The 18,819-nt window shown below is 41.5% G+C and overlaps 1 protein-coding gene across 5 annotated transcripts in view; it reads left to right on the top strand.

Moving 5' to 3' along the window:
- The window catches only part of RREB1 (ras responsive element binding protein 1), a 122,235-nt gene that overhangs the window by 54,729 nt on the left and 48,687 nt on the right, over positions 1-18,819 (top strand). For all 5 annotated transcript variants that reach the window (XM_032116031.1, XM_032116041.1, XM_032116059.1 and 2 more), the window contains 4 exons: positions 2,258-2,377; positions 3,729-3,931; positions 8,322-8,411; positions 9,772-9,935. In XM_032116031.1, the coding sequence (XP_031971922.1) occupies positions 2,258-2,377; positions 3,729-3,931; positions 8,322-8,411; positions 9,772-9,935 (577 nt within the window). The remainder of the gene's footprint in view (positions 1-2,257; positions 2,378-3,728; positions 3,932-8,321; positions 8,412-9,771; positions 9,936-18,819) is intronic.

Raw genomic sequence — 18,819 nt, 5'->3', positions numbered from 1 at the left:
CAGAAAGGAAAAATAACCTTTGGCTCATAGAAATTATGGAAGGCTGTAATAGTATAATACATTGTTTTCCTCCTGAAAAAAAAAAGAGAGCTAGTTGGCAGGTTTTTCTGAAACAGTAGGTAGGGTTTTTTAATGTGCATGTATGCCCGCCTGTTCTGCAGGCTCTTTCTGAGCATTTCCCGTTTTCAGTAACACTAGGAATTCTGACTGTAGTTCTCTGGGAAGCTACTGAGCTGTCTTAAAGTTACCTTGGCAAACACAGGAGTCTTCACAGTTACACAATAGATTTTTTCCAGGATGTATCAGTGGTGACATTAATGTTCTAGGTATTGACTGAAAGAGGAATGAATATGTGTATTTTGGAAGGAATTGTGTATTTTGTTTGTTTAGGGTTTTTTTTAAGGACTAAAGCACTTCTTTTTTTAACAGAAATACCTCCAAATAGTTTAAACTGGTCCTTGTTTTTGGTAGTGCTAAGCAGATAGAGCAAGCGGTTTTAGATTTAGGCCAGTCTTGAAAATAATTCTGTTGTTTATTCTATTCAAAAGTAAGTCAGCTACCACAGAAGTGATTAAAATAAGATGGTGGCAGGGGGGAAAGAAATAATTATGTTGCTCTTGAATAAGATGGACCTTTTTAAAAAACAAACAAAAAAACCAGTAAAATTACAACAGTTAAAAACAAAATAAAGACAAACAAATGAAAGGATCCCATAATTAGTAGAGAAAACACTGAAGGATGGGTGCTTGGCCTCACCTTGGAGCAAGAAATCCCTGTGTCACAGGGATCACTAGTATTTTCTTATCAGAAAACTATGAAAGTAATTAGGGAAAAGTTACTTTGAGTTGTTCAGGTTAGTCTGTTTGTCTGGTTTTGAAGGTGCAGAGAGAAAGCAGTGTTTGTTAGGAGGTTGATCTTTTCCTGAGCTTTCCGCTGCCTGAGCTTAGTCAGGTCCCAGGTTTTGTGTCTAGACTGCAGTGGCTCACTGTGTCAGATCATCTGTGTGCTGCTCCTTAGAAGGTCGGCATCTAAATGTAGGAAGGTTGAATCCACTGCTTTGTCTGGCATAGTGTGAAATGAGGAACTGCTTGACATGAGGTGGGCCCTTTCTTTTTGCCTGCCTTTTCTTGGGTGCTCTGAATTGTTGGTAGTTGGGATAAAGTGGATATGTATTGTTTTCAAATGCTGTTCAAACAGCATTTGAAGATGTGTTGCATGACTGATTGGTATGTTGTCCTTGGGAATGTCTTTTTTTTGAAAGGAAGAAACCCTCTTAGCTGTGGTTTGAAGGCAGTTGTCTCTGTTCTCTTGATAAAAGCAAAACCTGCATTGAGCTTACTGGATGTGATTTGTAAATCTGAGATGATGAAATGTCCATAGTGTGTTTGTTTTCATAATGAAATAAACATTTTGCTTTTAAGGTTATAAAGGCATATTTCTCTGTTAAAAACATATCAGTAGTTTTCCATATTACAAATAACCTTTTCCAGAGGCTATAGCCATGAGTGCTGTGGGCAGAGAACTCTTGTTTTCTCATGTGTTGATCATTCCCCATCACTTCTAAAAATGATGTTTAACTGCCCTGTCATTCTCCAGAGAGAACAGGCACCCTTCCTTAAACCCCAATGATAGCATGATAAGTTTGTGGTTTCAGAAAAGGGTGTGGAGGAGTTCTGTTGGTACATACAATGGTTACTTATGTCTTCAACTCATGTGGGAACCTTGGGCAGTGGATGTGAGGAATGTGCCAAATGGTCCCAGAAGCCTCTGTAGTAATTTCAGCACTGCTAGAAGGAAGAAGGTGGCCACCATGAATTCATGTATTGGAGTAAATGTTAATCTTCTAAGAAGAGAAGAGGGGAGCAGTGCATGTATGAAATTGAATCACCTAAATTCTCTAGGTGCAGAATATTCTTCCCACTTCTTAATCAAATATGACTACTATCAGTGATATGCTAGCTTGTGCTCTGTTCCTCCATTTTTTGCTGGCTTAATACTGTGGACTAAGCTGGTAAGGGTTTCTTTGTTTGCCCAGGTTTTGCCACTGGCAGAAGCAGCAGCATCTCCCAGCCCAGTGCCTGGGCACTCATGAGAGTGGATGCTTGGCTGCACTGGCACCGTTTGTGTGCTTCTGTTATCAGACCTGTCTGGTAGTAGTCAGGGGAGCCCTCAAAATAAAGGGCTGTAGTCTTACTTTCCTAAAATGGCTTCCAGAAAAGCTTACTCCCTTTCTGTTTTTTCCTTCTCCCTCACATAGTGCTAGAGGGTGCTGCTGAAGAAGAGGCCGAAGAGCCAGACGCAACTACACATACTACACTAAGTGAGGAGACCAGCAACCAAGAAGAGAGCCACAGTCAATCAGGGGAGAAAGATGAAGGTAACTGGTTCAACTAGCTCTGTGACTCTGTAAATTAGGGCATTGATTAGGAATGTAGAAACATTTCTCACCCATCCATACACCTTACTGTGTGAAGAGTATAAAATACATTGAGCAGAAGCACTGGTGCATACATTTCTTTTGCCATCCCTACCTTCTATCTGTCTGAAAAGTATAAAATAGGCTGAGCAGAAGCATGGGCACATAAATTCTGAACTACCACTGCAGGCTTCCAAACTAAGATTTTCTTGGCTCACAGTAACTTGGCACCACATAAGTTAGCCTCAAAAAACCACCTGTTTATAATCCTCAAACTTATGTTCCAAAGACAGTATTATGCAGAGATCAAATGTTCACAGATAAACGTGTTCCTCCTTGTTCACCCTCACATACTCTCTGTTACAGTGACTTTCTCACAACACATGTTAAGATTCTGTGCTTTCCACCAGAGGTGACAGAGCAGTAGACTTGCAGGGTGTTCCTGTTTGTTAGGGAGACTTCTTGTGGGGGAAAGGAGTGTTTAGTTTAAAAGCATCTTCCTTTTCAAACTCGTAAAGAGGAAAATGGAAGGAGTTACCTGTGTGTTTGACTTGTCTGTATGTTGAGAAACCAGAGATGAGATTTCAGGTATATTTTGTGTTTGGTATCTGAGGTAGGAGCATCCCTGCTACTTACAGCACGTGATGGAGAAGTTTGAATCTCGACAGCTTTAGCTGTGACATTAATCATGTATGTAACACATATGCTTCATGGACTAGTATGGCTTGGTAGACCAAAATCACATATGTGCCATCTGTGGCAGTGAAGAGGCAATAGGGGTGATACAGGGTTTTGTTTTGGTTGGATTTTTGCTACTTTAGCTTATTCCATATACAGAGCTGGCTTAAACCATGCTTAAAACAGAACCCAGTACCTTACACTGTGTTATTAATGCCTTAATTGTGCAGTCCTGTTTAAAACACGTGCCTGCTTGAATGATTGTGCTTGCCAGAGTGTGCCTTCATCAGTACTGCTCTACTAGTTCATGGTGATCACAAGGTACCACAAATAGTACCATTTCAGAGCAAGAGAGTGTAAAGTAAATCACTCTATAAGCTCCAGATTGAATTAAGGTTGAAAATGAAGAAAATATGAATGTCCTATGAGGAAAAAAGTACACTTTGTCCTATGCATTCCAATATGAGTAGCTTGTCCTAATGTAAGAATTCCAGTTATTATGGCCTGTTGCCTGTGCTCCATGATGATCCACCAGTGTGATGTGAGTTACAGGCAGCTGAAAATACTGTGGGTTTTTTGGGTTTTTTTAAGATGGCCTAGGAACTCCTATGTGTGTTTTTGTTTTTAATTCCAGAGAAGCAGCTGGAAAGCTTAAACAGCTATAAGGTATCACCAAGTTCACCAAACAGTTTGGACAGAGCAGACTTGTCCTCCATTGACGCCATGATGTCAGCAGTGATGAATGTGGGGAAGATTGCCGAAAATGGCGGGAATTCTCAAAATGTCAAATCCCCCTCAAAGTCTCCTGCACCAAATCGGATTGGCAGGAGGAACCAGGTACATAAACCCAAATGCAGGGAGGGCAAAGGGGGGACAAGGAGCTGCATGGAAAGTGGTAAGATGTAATTTATGTTTCTTTGATTGTTTTGCCTTTTTTCCCCTCAGTGTTCTTTTCTTGCCTCTGCCATTGTTCCTTTGTGTATGTTTTCTGGTATCCCTCCAGACCATAGCTTAGAAAACTGGGAATCAGGGTTTGCTTGGATTCACACGTAAAACGTTTGAGCTCTAGCTCCTCCAGTATTATGCAGTGGTTAACTGGTCTAGCAGATGCCCCTAGCAGCAACAAAGTCACCTAAGAATTGCCATTTTGTCCTGCTGCATCCTTTCTCTAGGCTCTTGCATTCACATAATCTGATGAGGTGTGCAGCTGCCCTGCCGAAGATGCAAGTGATTTATGGTTAAAGGTGGTTCCGGAACAAAACATTCATCAGGATGCTCAGTTCATATATGTAGCATAAGGTGCCCTTAACTTTCTTGTTAATAAAAGCCTGAAGAGCTATTGCAGAATGCCTTGTATGAATTTTGCAGAGTAAATATATGCAGCTTTTATCAGGTTTTTTCCATTTACCAGTTGATGGCACCAGCTGATAGCAATATTGATCTAAACAAGTGAAAGGAGAGAGTTGTATCAGTTAAGCTGTGGTTATTTGTATCTGTGTTTTCCTCCTGCTGGGTCAAACTCCACCAAAGAAGGTGCTGCAAAATATCAAGAAAACCCCCAAATCCCTGTGGTCATTTGACTTTGGAACTTGAGGTGAAGCGTGGAGACTTTGTAAACGAATCAAGATGCAACAGGGACCAGAAAGGCTGAGAGGCATGACTCATGTGATGTTCCTATAGTAGTTTATTAATAGCTCGCCGAGTAGCTGCCCAGTTGACAGACTTGTCTTGGATTTTTTAGCATGAAAGGAGTTAAAAGCCATTAGCTGTAAATGAACATCCTTAAATGAGGAATGGGCAGTATACAGGAGCTGTGTTTCTGGGATCCTGTTGTCTAGCACCTGGCTCTAAGGTTTAGTTACAGTGTTCTCACTTAGGGGCTGCCCTGGTTCCTTGATTTCATCATGTGAAGTGAGGCACTGGAGTCCAGACCAGTGTCAGGGCAGTGCTATTACACAGCTGTCCACCGGTACACCATGTGGTCTGGCTTCAGGGAAGTTTATTAGTGTTGGTGACCTTTATTCCACCTGGTATTTCTGTGGGCATCGAATCAAAGGAAGCTTGAGAGTAAATGTGACAGGATTAAGAGGGATTCTTACGGCATAAAAATAAACAAATATATTGAAAACATAGTAAATAGCCTATTTGTCTTTAGGCTGAAAGTTTGTTAAGGCCAGAGGGGCAAATGGCTACATTACTGAGAAAACAGAAGTGAGATATGAACTATTAAGTGGGTATCAATCTTGTTAGCAGGCTCTAATACAGCGAATTTCCACTTTCAGCATAGGAGAATGAAAGCACTGAATTGTTTTAGTGTGTAGCAGTGCAGGGATCTCAGATTCTGGTCAGAATATGCCCCTTATTATAATTTCAAGGATAATAACAGCTGATTTTCTGGGTCTGATTGCTGTTTCCCATGAGTTGGCAGCGAAACATTTTGCCCTGAACCTTTGTCCCAAAGTCTATGGTTCTTTTTATAATGCTGACTTTATCTTGGCTGCCATCTACCCATAGTCTAATAAGCATGTTCTCACATCAACCTGCAATATATTTTAACTTCTCATTTGCTTTGCTCTTGAAGAAAATAAAAAGTGTGACAGAGGTGGTTTTGGGCTGGAGAAAAACAGACTTAATGCAACAACTCCAAAAGCATTTGCCATCAGTTGAATGCAGAGCAGTTGTGCCAGATTGACTTACTAAAGGGAGAGTAGCTGATAAATGAGCTGCTAATTTTATCTTTCAGGTCAAGAACTGTGTTTTCACCAGCTTGGCTCTGGTGGGGTAGCTGAGTGCTGTGTTTTAAATTGCTGAATGGGGGTACTCTTACAGTAGGGATGCTAATGTTTTTTGCTCTTGATTGGGTCAGTCAACTGATTTGCTTGAGCTGTGTTACGGTATGCAGCATGTAGCCTGTTTAACCACTGGAGAAAGTTTAGGTTTTAGTTAATAATAAACCCCAGATTCAATACTAATCAGCTCTGGCTGAGCTATACTGTGTTTCTGATCTTTGCTTCAAGGTGAACCAGTAATTACTCTATCTTCTGTTAATTTGCTGATTTGAAGAGAAGGCAGTCTGGAAGCAGGTTTTGAAATAATCAAGTGCATCATGTAGAACTGCAGCACTCATTTAAAGAGGAGGGGGACAAAAAAACAGTAGTGGGTTGATAATTTTGCAGAAATAGCCTGGGGATTAAACATAATCTAAACTGTCAGCACATATGCAGGGATTTTCCTCACGGCACAATGTGTTTGTTCTCTGTCTTGAGCCAACTTTAACAGGGTGCAGTATAATTGGAGCTGAACATTACTCCATGGTCAGCTTGCATACAGTAAAATTAAAGTTATAAGAAGGATGGAATGAATGTTTGTGAATTACACGTTTGTATATAAAAATGGGGGAGGGGCACTGAGATAATGTATTTTAATTTTCTTCGAGTGTTCAGACTTCCTAAGGGGAGCCTTTCTTGCTTTCTTTCTAATGTTTTGCAAGTGCTAGTAGATTAGACCTTGGCCTGTATGGGTGGCCTATAGTGATTACCTTTGGGATGTAGAGGCCTGAAATGTTGTTGGAAAAACATGTCCAAGCAAAAGAGTGGGAAGAAGTGGGAGAACCTAATACTTTCATTTGAGAACAAAGTCTCAAGACGTATTTACTTCAGACAGAATGGGAAAATAGCTCTTCGTCCATGTCCACAGGTCACAGAAGTCAACACAAAATTATTATGGCCCTGGTTTTGAAAACAAAACGTAATATAGGGACTCTCTAGAATGGTTCCCCAAATCATGCAGGAGGGGATATTGCTTTAGTGAGACATAAAAAAGAACTTTCTCTAACACTGTGTCAGCATCTTGCCGTCCTAACTTGCCAGAGAATTTGTCACAGAGACTTGGGTTAGTCATTCTCAATGTTCTTTGTGAATGCTTGTGTCTGACAACCTGGAAATAGTTGCTTTTGAGTTGATGATTTTTGGGATGTCACCGGGGGAGAGAGTTGTGTGGAGACAGGAAATGCATAGATACACCCATCAACTTCTAGCTAAAGAGCTGCTGACAATGGGTTCTGCTTTTTGTTTGTTTTCAAGCTTTTACTGATGATACTTAAGATACCCAGCAAAGAACTTCAATAAAAAAAGTCATTTTGGCATAAATATTATGCTTTCCCATTGGTCATGCAGAGATGGTTTTTGTACTGTCTTGTCACTAGAACTGTATATCATTCTCATGGAAAACTGAGGTTTAATTTTCAGTGCCAAATCACCTTCCTTTTAATATACAGGCATTGGTACAGAAGCCATGCCTGGGCTTCCTGATGAGGTTGTGAAAATGCCCTTTGCATCATCCAGTAGCAATCCTTGTGGACAAATTCAGGCAAACAGCTTTGGTTCCTGCAAGAGTGCCATTTCAGCCTTGGCTAGAAGAGAGGTGGCTTTGCTCAGTGTCTCAAGGGCATACTTAAATCAGGTTGAGCTCTCTGGTTGGCTTCATTGTTTGTACTCGTGGTTTGAGCATGGTTACTCCTGCTTCTCACCTGGGCGGAGGATGACGGGTTCATAATGTGTTCTTTTGGAGTCACGTTGCTCCTGCATTGTCACCTCTTTCTTGCTATGATCTCATCAGATCTTGCAAGCTTCAGAAGGGTGGGGCCTGGCTGGTGTGCCTGGATGGGATGCTTCCAGCAGAAACACAGGATGCTAAAGGAAATGGTGCTGATGATTCAGTAAATGCCACTCTTCCGTCTGAGTCAGCCATGGAGCAGAACATACAGCCCCTACAAAAGGGCACCAAGATAGTGCTTTGCCATCAAGATGGGGTGGAAAATCAGGAGTTCCAACAACTTGTGCTATTAAAAATCTTTGGGAAGAATAATGATGTTTTTCCATATATTCTGATGATGTTCCAGGAATTACTTTCTGCTCAGCTGAACTCCTCCTGGCAGTTTGAGCTCCTTGCAATTGCCCTCACTTCCTGCTACTGCTGAGTATCTGTGTGCTGTTAAAACAGCTGCTGTACTTCTCTGGTAGCCGAAATGGCCCCTGTTTATAAATTCAGAAGTTTCTGAAATTTTCTTGAGGGATCTATCAGATGATAAACGTATAAATGCAAGTTATTCTGTTAGCAGTGGCCTTTTGTACTTGGGAGGGATTCTGTTTTTCCACCCTCATCACTAACAGCTTTCTAGTCCTTTTACATTGATACTCCTGATTGTTTTGTTATCTTTTGTCCACAGGAAACAAAAGAAGAGAAGTCTTCCTATACCTGTCCTCTGTGTGAAAAGATTTGCACTACACAGCACCAGCTAACTATGCACATTCGTCAGGTATGCAGAGTACCAGCTCTTGATTTCTTACTTATGTTAAGAGTGTCTGGTTTGCCAGGGTGCATTTTGCAGTGGTGAAAAACAATTCCATGTGCAAACCAATGAAATGCTTCCATTACAACTTTATTCAGTTGTTTTGCTTTTATTTTAGCCTTCCCTTGCATTTTCTTGAAAAAGCACACCCCGCAAACCTAACCCCAAGGTGGGTAGTTTTCCTCCCTTCCTTGCCCAGCATTCCACCCCCCACCCAGTGGCTCAAACAAGGATGTATGTCCTGTTCTGCATAGCTTAAGGTATCCTAAGGATCCGGAAAACCACTTCCATCATGAGGCATAAGTCCTGTTTTATTATCCTGTTTGAGTACAGATCTTTTTACTGGCCATGCAAATTAAGAAGCAGGAAGATACAATTTTTAAATCAACTCAGTATAGAAGAGCCTCTCAGTCTTTTACAGGATATAGCAGTTTTGGAAGGCAGAATTAATTTTTTTTTTTTAAATGGATAATGCACATTTTTGTCAGTTACAGGCCTGTTCTTGCTCCTGAAATATATGCATACTTAATAAGGAGGTTTGCCCTTTTCTCTAGCAGAAGGTTCTGCTTTGGATGCTAAGGTGTGGTTGATGACTGGCTTCACTAGATACTTATTACTTCAGCTTTTTCCTCCTGTACTGTAACTGTTACTTAATTGTTTTTTTCTTACTCTCCTGGGGTTTTTTGGGGTTTTTTTTTTGCATATGGAGAAATCTTCAAGTCTCTGAATGCAAGTAAGAAAGAGTGGTACATATAGCTCAGTAGCTAATGGCTATAATTTGACCTTGTAATGCATTCTTATGCCCATAGAAGTCTGCATGTGCACTCAGGAAGCACTTTCGTTTTGTTTCCTTAGTATGCAGTGAGTTTAAAATTAATATCTATCTTTAAAGAGTATTTGGTTTTGAGTGTCTGTCTTCTGCTGTGAAGTTTGTAAGTCCATCCTCTTTCCTTACCGCTCCCACAACCCCAAACCAGTGCACAGCTTAAAGTATCCCAAGGAACCATATGTCTGATGGGTCGTTGCTGAGTCCCTCTGTATCTTCATTTGCTGCAGACCCAGGAGAAATGCTGCATTGCAGGCTGTATGAAACAGCTACTTGTGCTGGTGCATTAAGGGGTTAAAGATGAGGGCGGAGGAGGGGGACTGGAGTTGAGGGGGGAAGTCTGGGAGGAGAGGTACATACAGGGCACACCTTTATATAAGGTACTGTGCCAAGTGGCTCTTTAGAGCTGCTTAATTTAAGATGTTTATAGTTCTTGCTGATATTTTACTGGCACTTCAGAAAGGGCATTCAATGAAAAAAAAAAATCATTGCTTTCTCCAGCATAACACTGACACTGGAGGGACAGACCATTCCTGCAGCATCTGTGGAAAGTCGCTGAGCTCAGCGAGCTCCCTTGATCGCCACATGCTGGTGCACTCAGGTGAAAGGCCTTATAAATGTTCAGTATGTGGACAGTCCTTCACCACCAATGGAAACATGCACAGGTGAGTGCTGATCATGTCCCAGGAGTTTGGAAAGGTTTACAGCATGGGGAGCTGGTTTTTTTTGTTGGAGGGACTAGCAAGCTGACTAAAGACACTTGGGCAGGAAATGTGGAGTATCTGTGACCTACAAATACGGCATAACACCCACACACTACAGCTACTAGGATGCTTAAGTAGTGGGAGGAAATCAGAATTCAGAAAGGTCTAGCTTTTTTTAAGTATTACCAAGAGTTGTCATAGCTTTTTTTTTTTAGTAATAGGAGTAGTAGAAAAATGGATTTTTCTTAGGGGACAAAAATACATAGCCAAGCTATATAGGAGCTTCTAATTTCATAGTTTCAGAATCATGGATTCAAGTGGTTGTCTTAGAACATCTCTGGTTTTGTTGGTGTTAGGTACTTAGGTATCCAAGTGCCATCACAAAGATGCCCTTTGGTATATTTATCTTGTTTTTAAATACATACATCAATATTTGTTTTTACTATAGACAACTTACTGCACTATAGATCTGGCAAATTCTCTGTAGTCCAAGTTTCCAAATTGTATTTCATGTAGTTTCCTTTGTAGGGATGTAGCAATATGTACAGTTGTCAGCTGAGGAAACAAAATGTTAAAGCACATGGATCTTCCTTCCCCTCTCACATCCCTTGATTCAGTATTCATTTATTTGCATGGGTAGAACATCTCAGAGTTGATTAAGACTTTGTGGATTCCCACAAAGCCATAGCCCCCATATCAAACAGTTTACAACCTATGAAGAAACGGCAAGACAAGTGGTGGAAAATAATACTGCTCACAAGCAGAAAGGCTGGAGTGATGGTTACGGACTGGTTCTGTGTGGAAGGGAAGAGGTCTTGTTGCTCTGATTACTACCAGTAATTTTCTAAGCAGTGTGCTGTAGGTGGAATGAAAGGGTGATTTTGATGACAGTAGGAGAGATAACATAGTCCTGCACAATGGGAGCAATACCTGCTTGCAGAATTACCTTTTCTTTATAATTTTGTTCATGTTAAACACTTAGGTGAAAAGAGAGGGAATGCAGTTTTGTAATTCCGTATTTATTTAACTTAAAATTGATTGGAACTGGGGAGAATTGGCAAGATAGATAAAAAATGAGAAGGGAAAACCACAAAGAGATACTGGCCTTGGGCTCTGAATAAGTCACACATCTGACTCATCTGACCAAAGGTGTTGTGAGCCACGTTGTCCAGGTTGGGTCATTATTCTGTGTGACGTGCAGAAGGCAGGGCCACTGCTGAGTTGCAACTGATGCCACTGTCAGTATCCAAGGGTGACTTCCAGTGGTGGAACTCTAGGATGGTCTGTCACTTGTGTTTGGGCAGCTTGCTGAAGGGCTGCTTGTGTGGTTTATTTGGGTTTTTGCTCACTGGGCATCTCCTATGCTCTCCTAGAAGCAGGAAAGGGAGGCTTCCCCTGAAACTTGACTCCAGGCCTATGAGAGACTGATGTAGTCACTTTTGCCTATGCAGGTTTCCCCATATAGCAATTCTTAGCATGCTTTTGTAGCAAATTTATAGCCGGAATTGCCAGGCTCAGTGACTTGCCCAAAAAAAGTACAGATCAGAACCTTCTGAGGAGAAGGTAGTTTGGTTTTAATTTTTTCTCTTAAAAAGATGATGCCTGAAGTTACCAGGATGGAGTGCTGTATTTACCGACTGCACTAAGAAGGACCTAAGTTCATGCAAGGAAAATCTTGATATAAAAAGTTTTTTCCATCTGATAGGTGCCTGTCTGTTCTGTTAAGCTCCATCTTGTGTAGGGCTGCCCTGCAGCAGCAAAAGCTGTTCCTGAGCTTGGTATCTCTGCAACAAGTGACCCCAGACTCATGACAAGCAAAATCCTGAGCACAAAGAAATTTGCTGGTTCTGCTAAAGGAGAGTTGTGGTTGGCAGACTGTGCCTTCTGGTCTTTTTCGGTGAATAAGCTTTTCTTGTTGCTGTAACTGACTGTAATTCTGGATCTTGTTGCTGTAGGAAAGCATGAATGTGCAAGTAGGCAAATGAGGATAAATGCAAAGTGAAATCAAATTTTTTATCTGGTGCTGTGGCATACTCACAAGGAAGATTTTTGCCCACCAGTACCTCCTTCTGAAACAGGTATTTCTAGTCTATGATGGTGTGAAGTAAATTTCTTTTTCAGGCATCTCAAACTTAGCTGTAGCATCATGTCCAATGGACTGTCAGTGCTGTGGCTGAATACCTCTCACATCTCATTCAAAACTGTTCCTGCCTCAGGATTCCAGAGCAAGGACCTGTTTGCCAGGTCCTGCCTCATGTGTAACTCCTGCAGGCCATGTCTGTGGTGGTGCCATGTCTGTTCTTCTGTACCAGCTAGATGACAGCACAAATCCATCTTTCTCTACTTTTGTGTGCAGTTCTTTTATTGTTCTTTATTTTTGTGCCATGGTATAAAAAAAATTTTCTCATGTGGGCCTGGTAGCCAGCATGGTGGTATCCCTGGACCATTGCACAGCATGGGGTCAGAGGGAGGAGTTACAGGTTTAGCAGAAACTTGTGATGTGCTGGTAAAGAATCAGTGTAACTTGTAAAGGTCCTGCAGGAGCCTCTCAGGTATTACTGCACTTCCACCACATATGCTTAGTTCACAGGAGAGCAGCGAGAGAGAAGCTGGTCTGCTGGTATCCGAATGGGGGAAAAATGTGTAGGGTTATGCCATGTACATCCCCTCTTCTCTTTCTCCCCCTTTGCCATGTTCTGGCTCTCATTTAGCTGTCTATACTATTTTTAAATCCAGACTTTTAAAAGACCTTTTAGGGGAAAAAGTTCAATGGAATGATTTTGTCCAGGGAAATACTGTGCCATGGGAGTACTGTTCCATCACAGAATGAAGTTTCTGATCCATTTTTTGACCTCAAAGCATCCACATCATTAGACATTCAGCTGAGTAGAAGAGGGAAGGAGACAAATTTTGGTTGCTTTTTTGGGTTAGAAAATGATTACCAATGTTGTTACACTCTGAAGTGCCCACCATCTCCATCAAAAGTAATTTTTTTCCACCCTCACTTTACCAAGGGAGAAAAAAACCCCAGAGCTCTTACTTGCTGCTCTTCTGCATTACAGTAAAACTTCTATGCAATAGCCAAACTTTCTGTGGAGTGAGAACACTGTTTCCTGCACATCTCTCCTTTGAGTTAGCGTGGCTGTTGTGCTGGGGTGTTGCATGTACTCTTCACTTGTGAAATCGATGCTGGCCTTCCTGACTCCCACAATACATGCAACACTTCATTTGTAAATGAGTCATGACCTCTCACATGAAGTCAAATTTCTTTTTGTTGTGCTCCTTGGCTCCTTGTCAACAAGTCAAGTTGAATGGTCACGCAGACTGGGGTGGAGGGGGAAGGTTCTCTTGTGCAACACTAGTAAGAAAAAGAGGTTAAAACCTGCTTCCTTTTCTGACCAGCCTGACTCTCTTACAGGCTGCCAGGCTGTTCAGGAGTGACCTGAGCCTTCTGTGGCTCACAGTCACACTTGGAGAGAGCAAAGGTCTCTGGAGAGTGCTCAATGTCCAGAGCAAAAAGCTGATTTTCTCATTCTTCCTGATGTGCTGTCAGACTGCCTGCTGCTGTATCAGTGCTGCTCCTACCGTTTGTGGAGGGTTGGTGCAATGTGATGCAGCTGGAAGATCTGTCAGTGCCTGATATCAGCATCAGGAATTGCTCTGGAGAAGAAGACCTGGAGATGATGCTGAGCTTTTTAGAGATTTCTTTTTGACCAGTACTTGAAAGAGCAAGTCTTCTTGAAAATAGCAAACCTCCTAGCATCAGGAGCTGATTAGGAATTTGGGGGCATTATTTTCTTGGGGCTTTTTAAGAATTTGGAGGAAGGAGTTACATCACAGTAGTTTTGAGTTCAGCATTCTTGTAACTGGCACTTTAATGATCAGTACATAAGAAAATCTGCAGTTTAGGATATGCCTTATCCTCCCCCTTTACTAGAGAGACAGACCCTGTGGCTTTCTCTCAGTCAGAGTGAATTAAATACTCATATCTCCATCAGGAGCATAAACTATATAGAGGGACAAGGGGTGTATAAAGGGTTTCTGTAGCTCTGTAAGAGCTGGGGATTTCCAGTGTACTGTCTCCAGTCAAAAGATTGCAACTGCTAAAGACTTTCCAAAGGCTTTCCATCTGTCATAGTACTGTACTGTCATAGTAACTCCCTAGGGAGTTTATCTTTGAATAATCCCAACTCTGAGGAGCCCTTATGGGTCTAGACTCTGACACCAAATAGGAGGTTTCAAGTCTCTTACTCCATCTCTACCACTGCCTCTCCCCAAAATGCAGACAGAGGAGTTAGGCTGCTGCTGTGGATTGTAGTTGTGGTTTGTGAGCATTAGCAAGGGACCTTGAGGTAGAGAAAAAAAGTTTTACTTGACTTACTGCGTTGCATTCGAGTAGAACATGCATCAGGCTTCAGTGGGAAGGGCGATGCCTCCACTTGCTCCAAAAGTGTTTCCTTTGGGGGTGGAATACTTTGCCAGCAGTTCCTTTTCCATTTCTGTGACTAAGGATAGTCCGTGCCTATCACTTTAAAGTCACATTTTCCTCCCTGCCAAAGACATGCTCTCCATGCAACTAGAAGATGCTAATATAATAATAAATGCCAAAAGGGAGGTGAGAAATGACCTTCCTGCCAGTTTCCAGTGGGAAGCTATTAAAGGCTCTGGGGCAAGTCTGAAAAGAGTGAAGGGATAATGCATGTATTTCAGCCACAGCTTCCCCAGTTTGGTAAATGAAGGTGCATTGTCCATGGCTGGTTTTCTCCAGACTGTCCATGTAAGTCCAGTAATGCGAACTAACTGAAGAGTTTCATATGAAACCAAAATGTAGCAAGTGTCTACCTTCTTTCTCTTCTTCCATTCCTTGCCCTATACGTAACAAAATTATTCAGAATGGCTTTTTATTTACATCCTGCTTAGGTACTTGTGGTCTGTTTATGTACCATCTCAGGAGCAGGTCTCAAAGTTTAGGGAATTTTTTTTTTTTTTTTGGCACATGCAAAACACCACATGCAACAACCACATGCAGAAGTCTTTGAAACTCAGATTGGAAGATCTGGATCGCAGAAGCTATGCTTTGAAGCATTCTTACAAAGGGTCCTATCAAAGAAGGTATTTCTTCTTTTAATTAAGAAGGCACTTTCATTCTTAATCTTACTTTCAGTACTAGATAGTTTTCCCAAACTTTTGATTTTAATATACTGTGGAGAGATAAGCAGCTGTCTTTTTAATCAAGGTAGGGTACTATTCTGATGTTCAAGTCTTTCTGCAACAACACTTCATGTGTGCACCTGTGTGTTGCTGAGTGAGTTTCTTGAGAAAGACAGAAAATGCATATGCTGGAGGGTAATCCATGAATTTTGACATTTTAACCAGCCATCTTTGCTGGCACATGAAGAGCATACACGTCTGGAAGATTTTAACGTGCTGCTCAGAAAATGAGTGTGGGATCCTGATAAAGGCGTAGGGGTTGAGATGTGTACACGGCAGTGGTTCCCTGCTCTCTTTAACAGGAGTCTGTGTGTCATGGGCAGGCATGCACACAGGCCACCTGTGACTCTGCAAATATCCAATAGGCAGCGTGTCCTCAAGATCTGGCTGAATCCATCCTCTCCCTGCATTCCACCTGTGAATCGCTCCCATGTTATTTATGGCATTGGCCTGCTTCCAGTACGTTGTGTGTGCTTTGTGGGGTGCAGCACAGTTACAATGCCCAGTCTCTTAGTACAAATAGGATCTCTGTAGTAGTCCAGCACATGCAGGCTGGCATTTGCTTAAGATGGGAGTTTTAGAGGCAGAGCATAGCCATATGCGTGACGACCTTTTTTTTTTTCCTCAGAAGAGGAGAGGAACTGTCCTATTACAACATGGTTTGTTTTCTGGTGGTTTGCAAGTGGAAGTTTGGTGCAGCTTTGAAAAACTGAACTTACAAGATCTTGAAGCTAAAAACAAATAGCCGAGGAGATCGCCACACAGAAAATGATTGACACTTCACACATGTGAAAAAGCTGTCTTCTCATTGTCTTGCACAATAGAAATGTCTCTTTGGTCATCTCCTAAGGAGCTTTTATTTCAGTGTAGTAGTTGGTAAGCAGTGCTCTTAAATATTAAGAACCAGCCTATTCTACAGGCTTTTAAATCCATTCCTTATATGTGGAGGGATGATTTAACCACTGTCAGCATGCTAGTGAAAGATAAGCTTCAGCAAATGCAAATGCCTTAATTCTTCAGCAGGGATAATGAACACAAAGGACTAATTTCTGCTTCTAGTAATTAATGACTGTAGTTGTGGGATGCAGATGAGATATGATAGCTGTTTCGGTTTTCTTTGCAGTTAAAAAATGTTTGTTACATTTTTTGCTAGTACATTTTGTAAATAAGGATGGGGAAACAGGTGGAGGGAAGCTTTGTGGTCTCTATCCTGTCAGCAGATAATATCCAGAATATGTGTTTGGTATTCTGCTGAGACCCCTATGTTTTGAAGAAGGTTAAATTAGAAAGAAAGAGAGAAAGAAAGAAAGAAAGCCTTTTCAACAACAATATGGCAGTAAGAGAAGAGTCTGTTTCTCTGTATCTTTGATTCGAATTAGAAGACTACAGTATTTTTAATTGTCCCAGGAAGAAACTTTTGTCTGTCTCACTGTTGCTGAGTAGAATTACTTCTGGAACGACTACATATAAACTTTTATTTAATTCACATGACTCACAAGTAGGGTGCTCAAAAAAACCCCTCCACCAGTATCTTCAGCAGTAAAAGACTCCGGATGACCTCTTGTGCCACAGAACCTCTGTGAGCCCTCCGAGCTGAAAGGAGATGCCAGGATTTCAGATAGGTTACATGCTGCTTGTAGGCTTGGACAGTATCCTCCTTCAGTTATCATTAAAGAACAGCAAAGGAAGTTAACACAAAAACATGAATGCTGAGATCTGATTAGAATCAAGCAAAGCAAGGAAGTGCAGAGTTAAGATTTATATGCGGACCTTAATTAGCTCCATTGTTCTTGAGAACCTAAGCGTACACAATGAGGAACATTATACTTGCATCTCCAGAGCTCCTCAGTACCTAAACATAAGAAAGACTTCAGTGTGCTTTTTCAGTCCTAGATTTTGTGTGTGTGTTGCCTTTAAGCAATAGCAAAGTCTAATCTTGTGCATTGTAAGGTTGTGGATTCTTATGTTTTGGTTTTTGCAGGCAACAAAGGGGAACACTCTTAATGAGTTTAGGTTTCTGGTGTGATTTGTGTCGAGGAGAAGGTGGTGTGATGTGGCAGGGTAATACCATCCTCCTCACGGGCAGTAACATAAATCTCCCGTATAACAGAGCGTATTGAGCATAGCTTAGTGCTGCTTTGTTACCCATGTCACAGTTCAAATAAGCACAAGCCACTTGACAGATTAGACTCTAGTCACAGAGCACATAGCAGTGCAAGACCTTGATCTTTCCACATAAGTACCCTTTCAGGAATATCACCTCTGAAGGTCTAGTATTCTCAGGGATGTTTCCTCCCCTTCTCACCTTAAAGAGCTACAAAATAAAAACACGCCGTAACTTAGCTAGCACCAGAAAATCCAGGAGATCTTTGCGAGGAGTTGAGGTGCTTTTAGTCCTCTACTGTAACCTGACATGTGATTCTTGTGGACATGTCAGCTCTCAAGGTTAACAGATAACATGTTGTTTTGTTCGCTTTTTGGTTGGTGGCTTGTCTTATAGCTTGTACTTCGGTTGGGTGATTCTGTGTAGAAAATGCTGGTGGTGAGAAAGTTTGCTGAGAGAGTTTGTATGTTAAAGTAATCTTTGTTCAGCCTGTTGTGCATGCACATCAGACATACTTACACCACTTCTCCTATGAATGTGTATTCCCTCTGTTCCTTTGAGCCTCTGAAAAGATTCCTGGGCCAAGTACCCACGAGAATGAGGAAAAAGTCTATCACAAACTGCATTTGTGGTTGCTGTCATTCCACCTTTAATGTATGTCTTCCAGCTTTGCCTTTTTTCCCCTCAGTATCTAACCTGCTCAACCTGTTCTCGTTTAGCATGCTGGAACCAGCAACTGCAGAACATACCCCCTCTCAGGGTCAGCAGGTTTTTTCCTCTTTCTTTCCTCCCTTCTTTTAAAAATAGGAGATTCCTTAACAGTAGTAGTAGCATTTGGGGATGCTTCTGTAGCTGTTTAAAAAAAATCTAAAAGAAAATGAGGGGAATCTTGTCATTTGGACTTAGCCAGGTCCTTTCACTGGTGTTGTTGAACCATGATGCTCATACGTGTGATGTACACAGCTTAGGCAAAGACACAGTCTTTAAAGTAGTAGTGCCGTTATACAACTGTTAAATAGTACACAATATGCAAATACTGCTTTCTGTTTCTTTAGGGTATCTATAGATATGCTGAGTTCTTCAGGCTGGTCTCCTAGCTGAAGTTTGCTAAACACTCTTAGTGATTTTTTCATAAATCCTTAGAGTCAGCTTTCCAGTGCTGACTCATGTGGAAAGGTATCCTGAAACAGAGAAGAGGTACAAGTTCTGTGTGGCTCATTTGTTATGCCATTTGTTATACCACTGAAGCCAAGACACTTTAGTTGTAGCTTTTTTGACAGTTTCAGATTAGAGGGTAGAGAGAGTAAGGTGACAATTGTTCATGGACTGAATGAATTCCACTTGAGGGCTGAAGTTCCCAAACTCCTGTAAAGTAGCACAGGTCACGTGGGGACTTCTGTTTCCAGCTCAACTAAACGGACATGTAACAAGATGTGAAACCTTTTCCTATTGCTTCTCTGCTCAGCAAGGGAATGCTGTGAGGAAGGAGGACCACATGTTCAGGAACAGGAGAGGAAATGGGCTGAGCAC

This window comes from Corvus moneduloides, chromosome 1, assembly GCF_009650955.1.
Source record: "Corvus moneduloides isolate bCorMon1 chromosome 1, bCorMon1.pri, whole genome shotgun sequence".
Lineage (NCBI taxonomy): Eukaryota > Metazoa > Chordata > Aves > Passeriformes > Corvidae > Corvus > Corvus moneduloides.
Note: the sequence above shows the minus strand (reverse complement) of the source record. Positions and strands in the feature narration are given on the sequence as shown.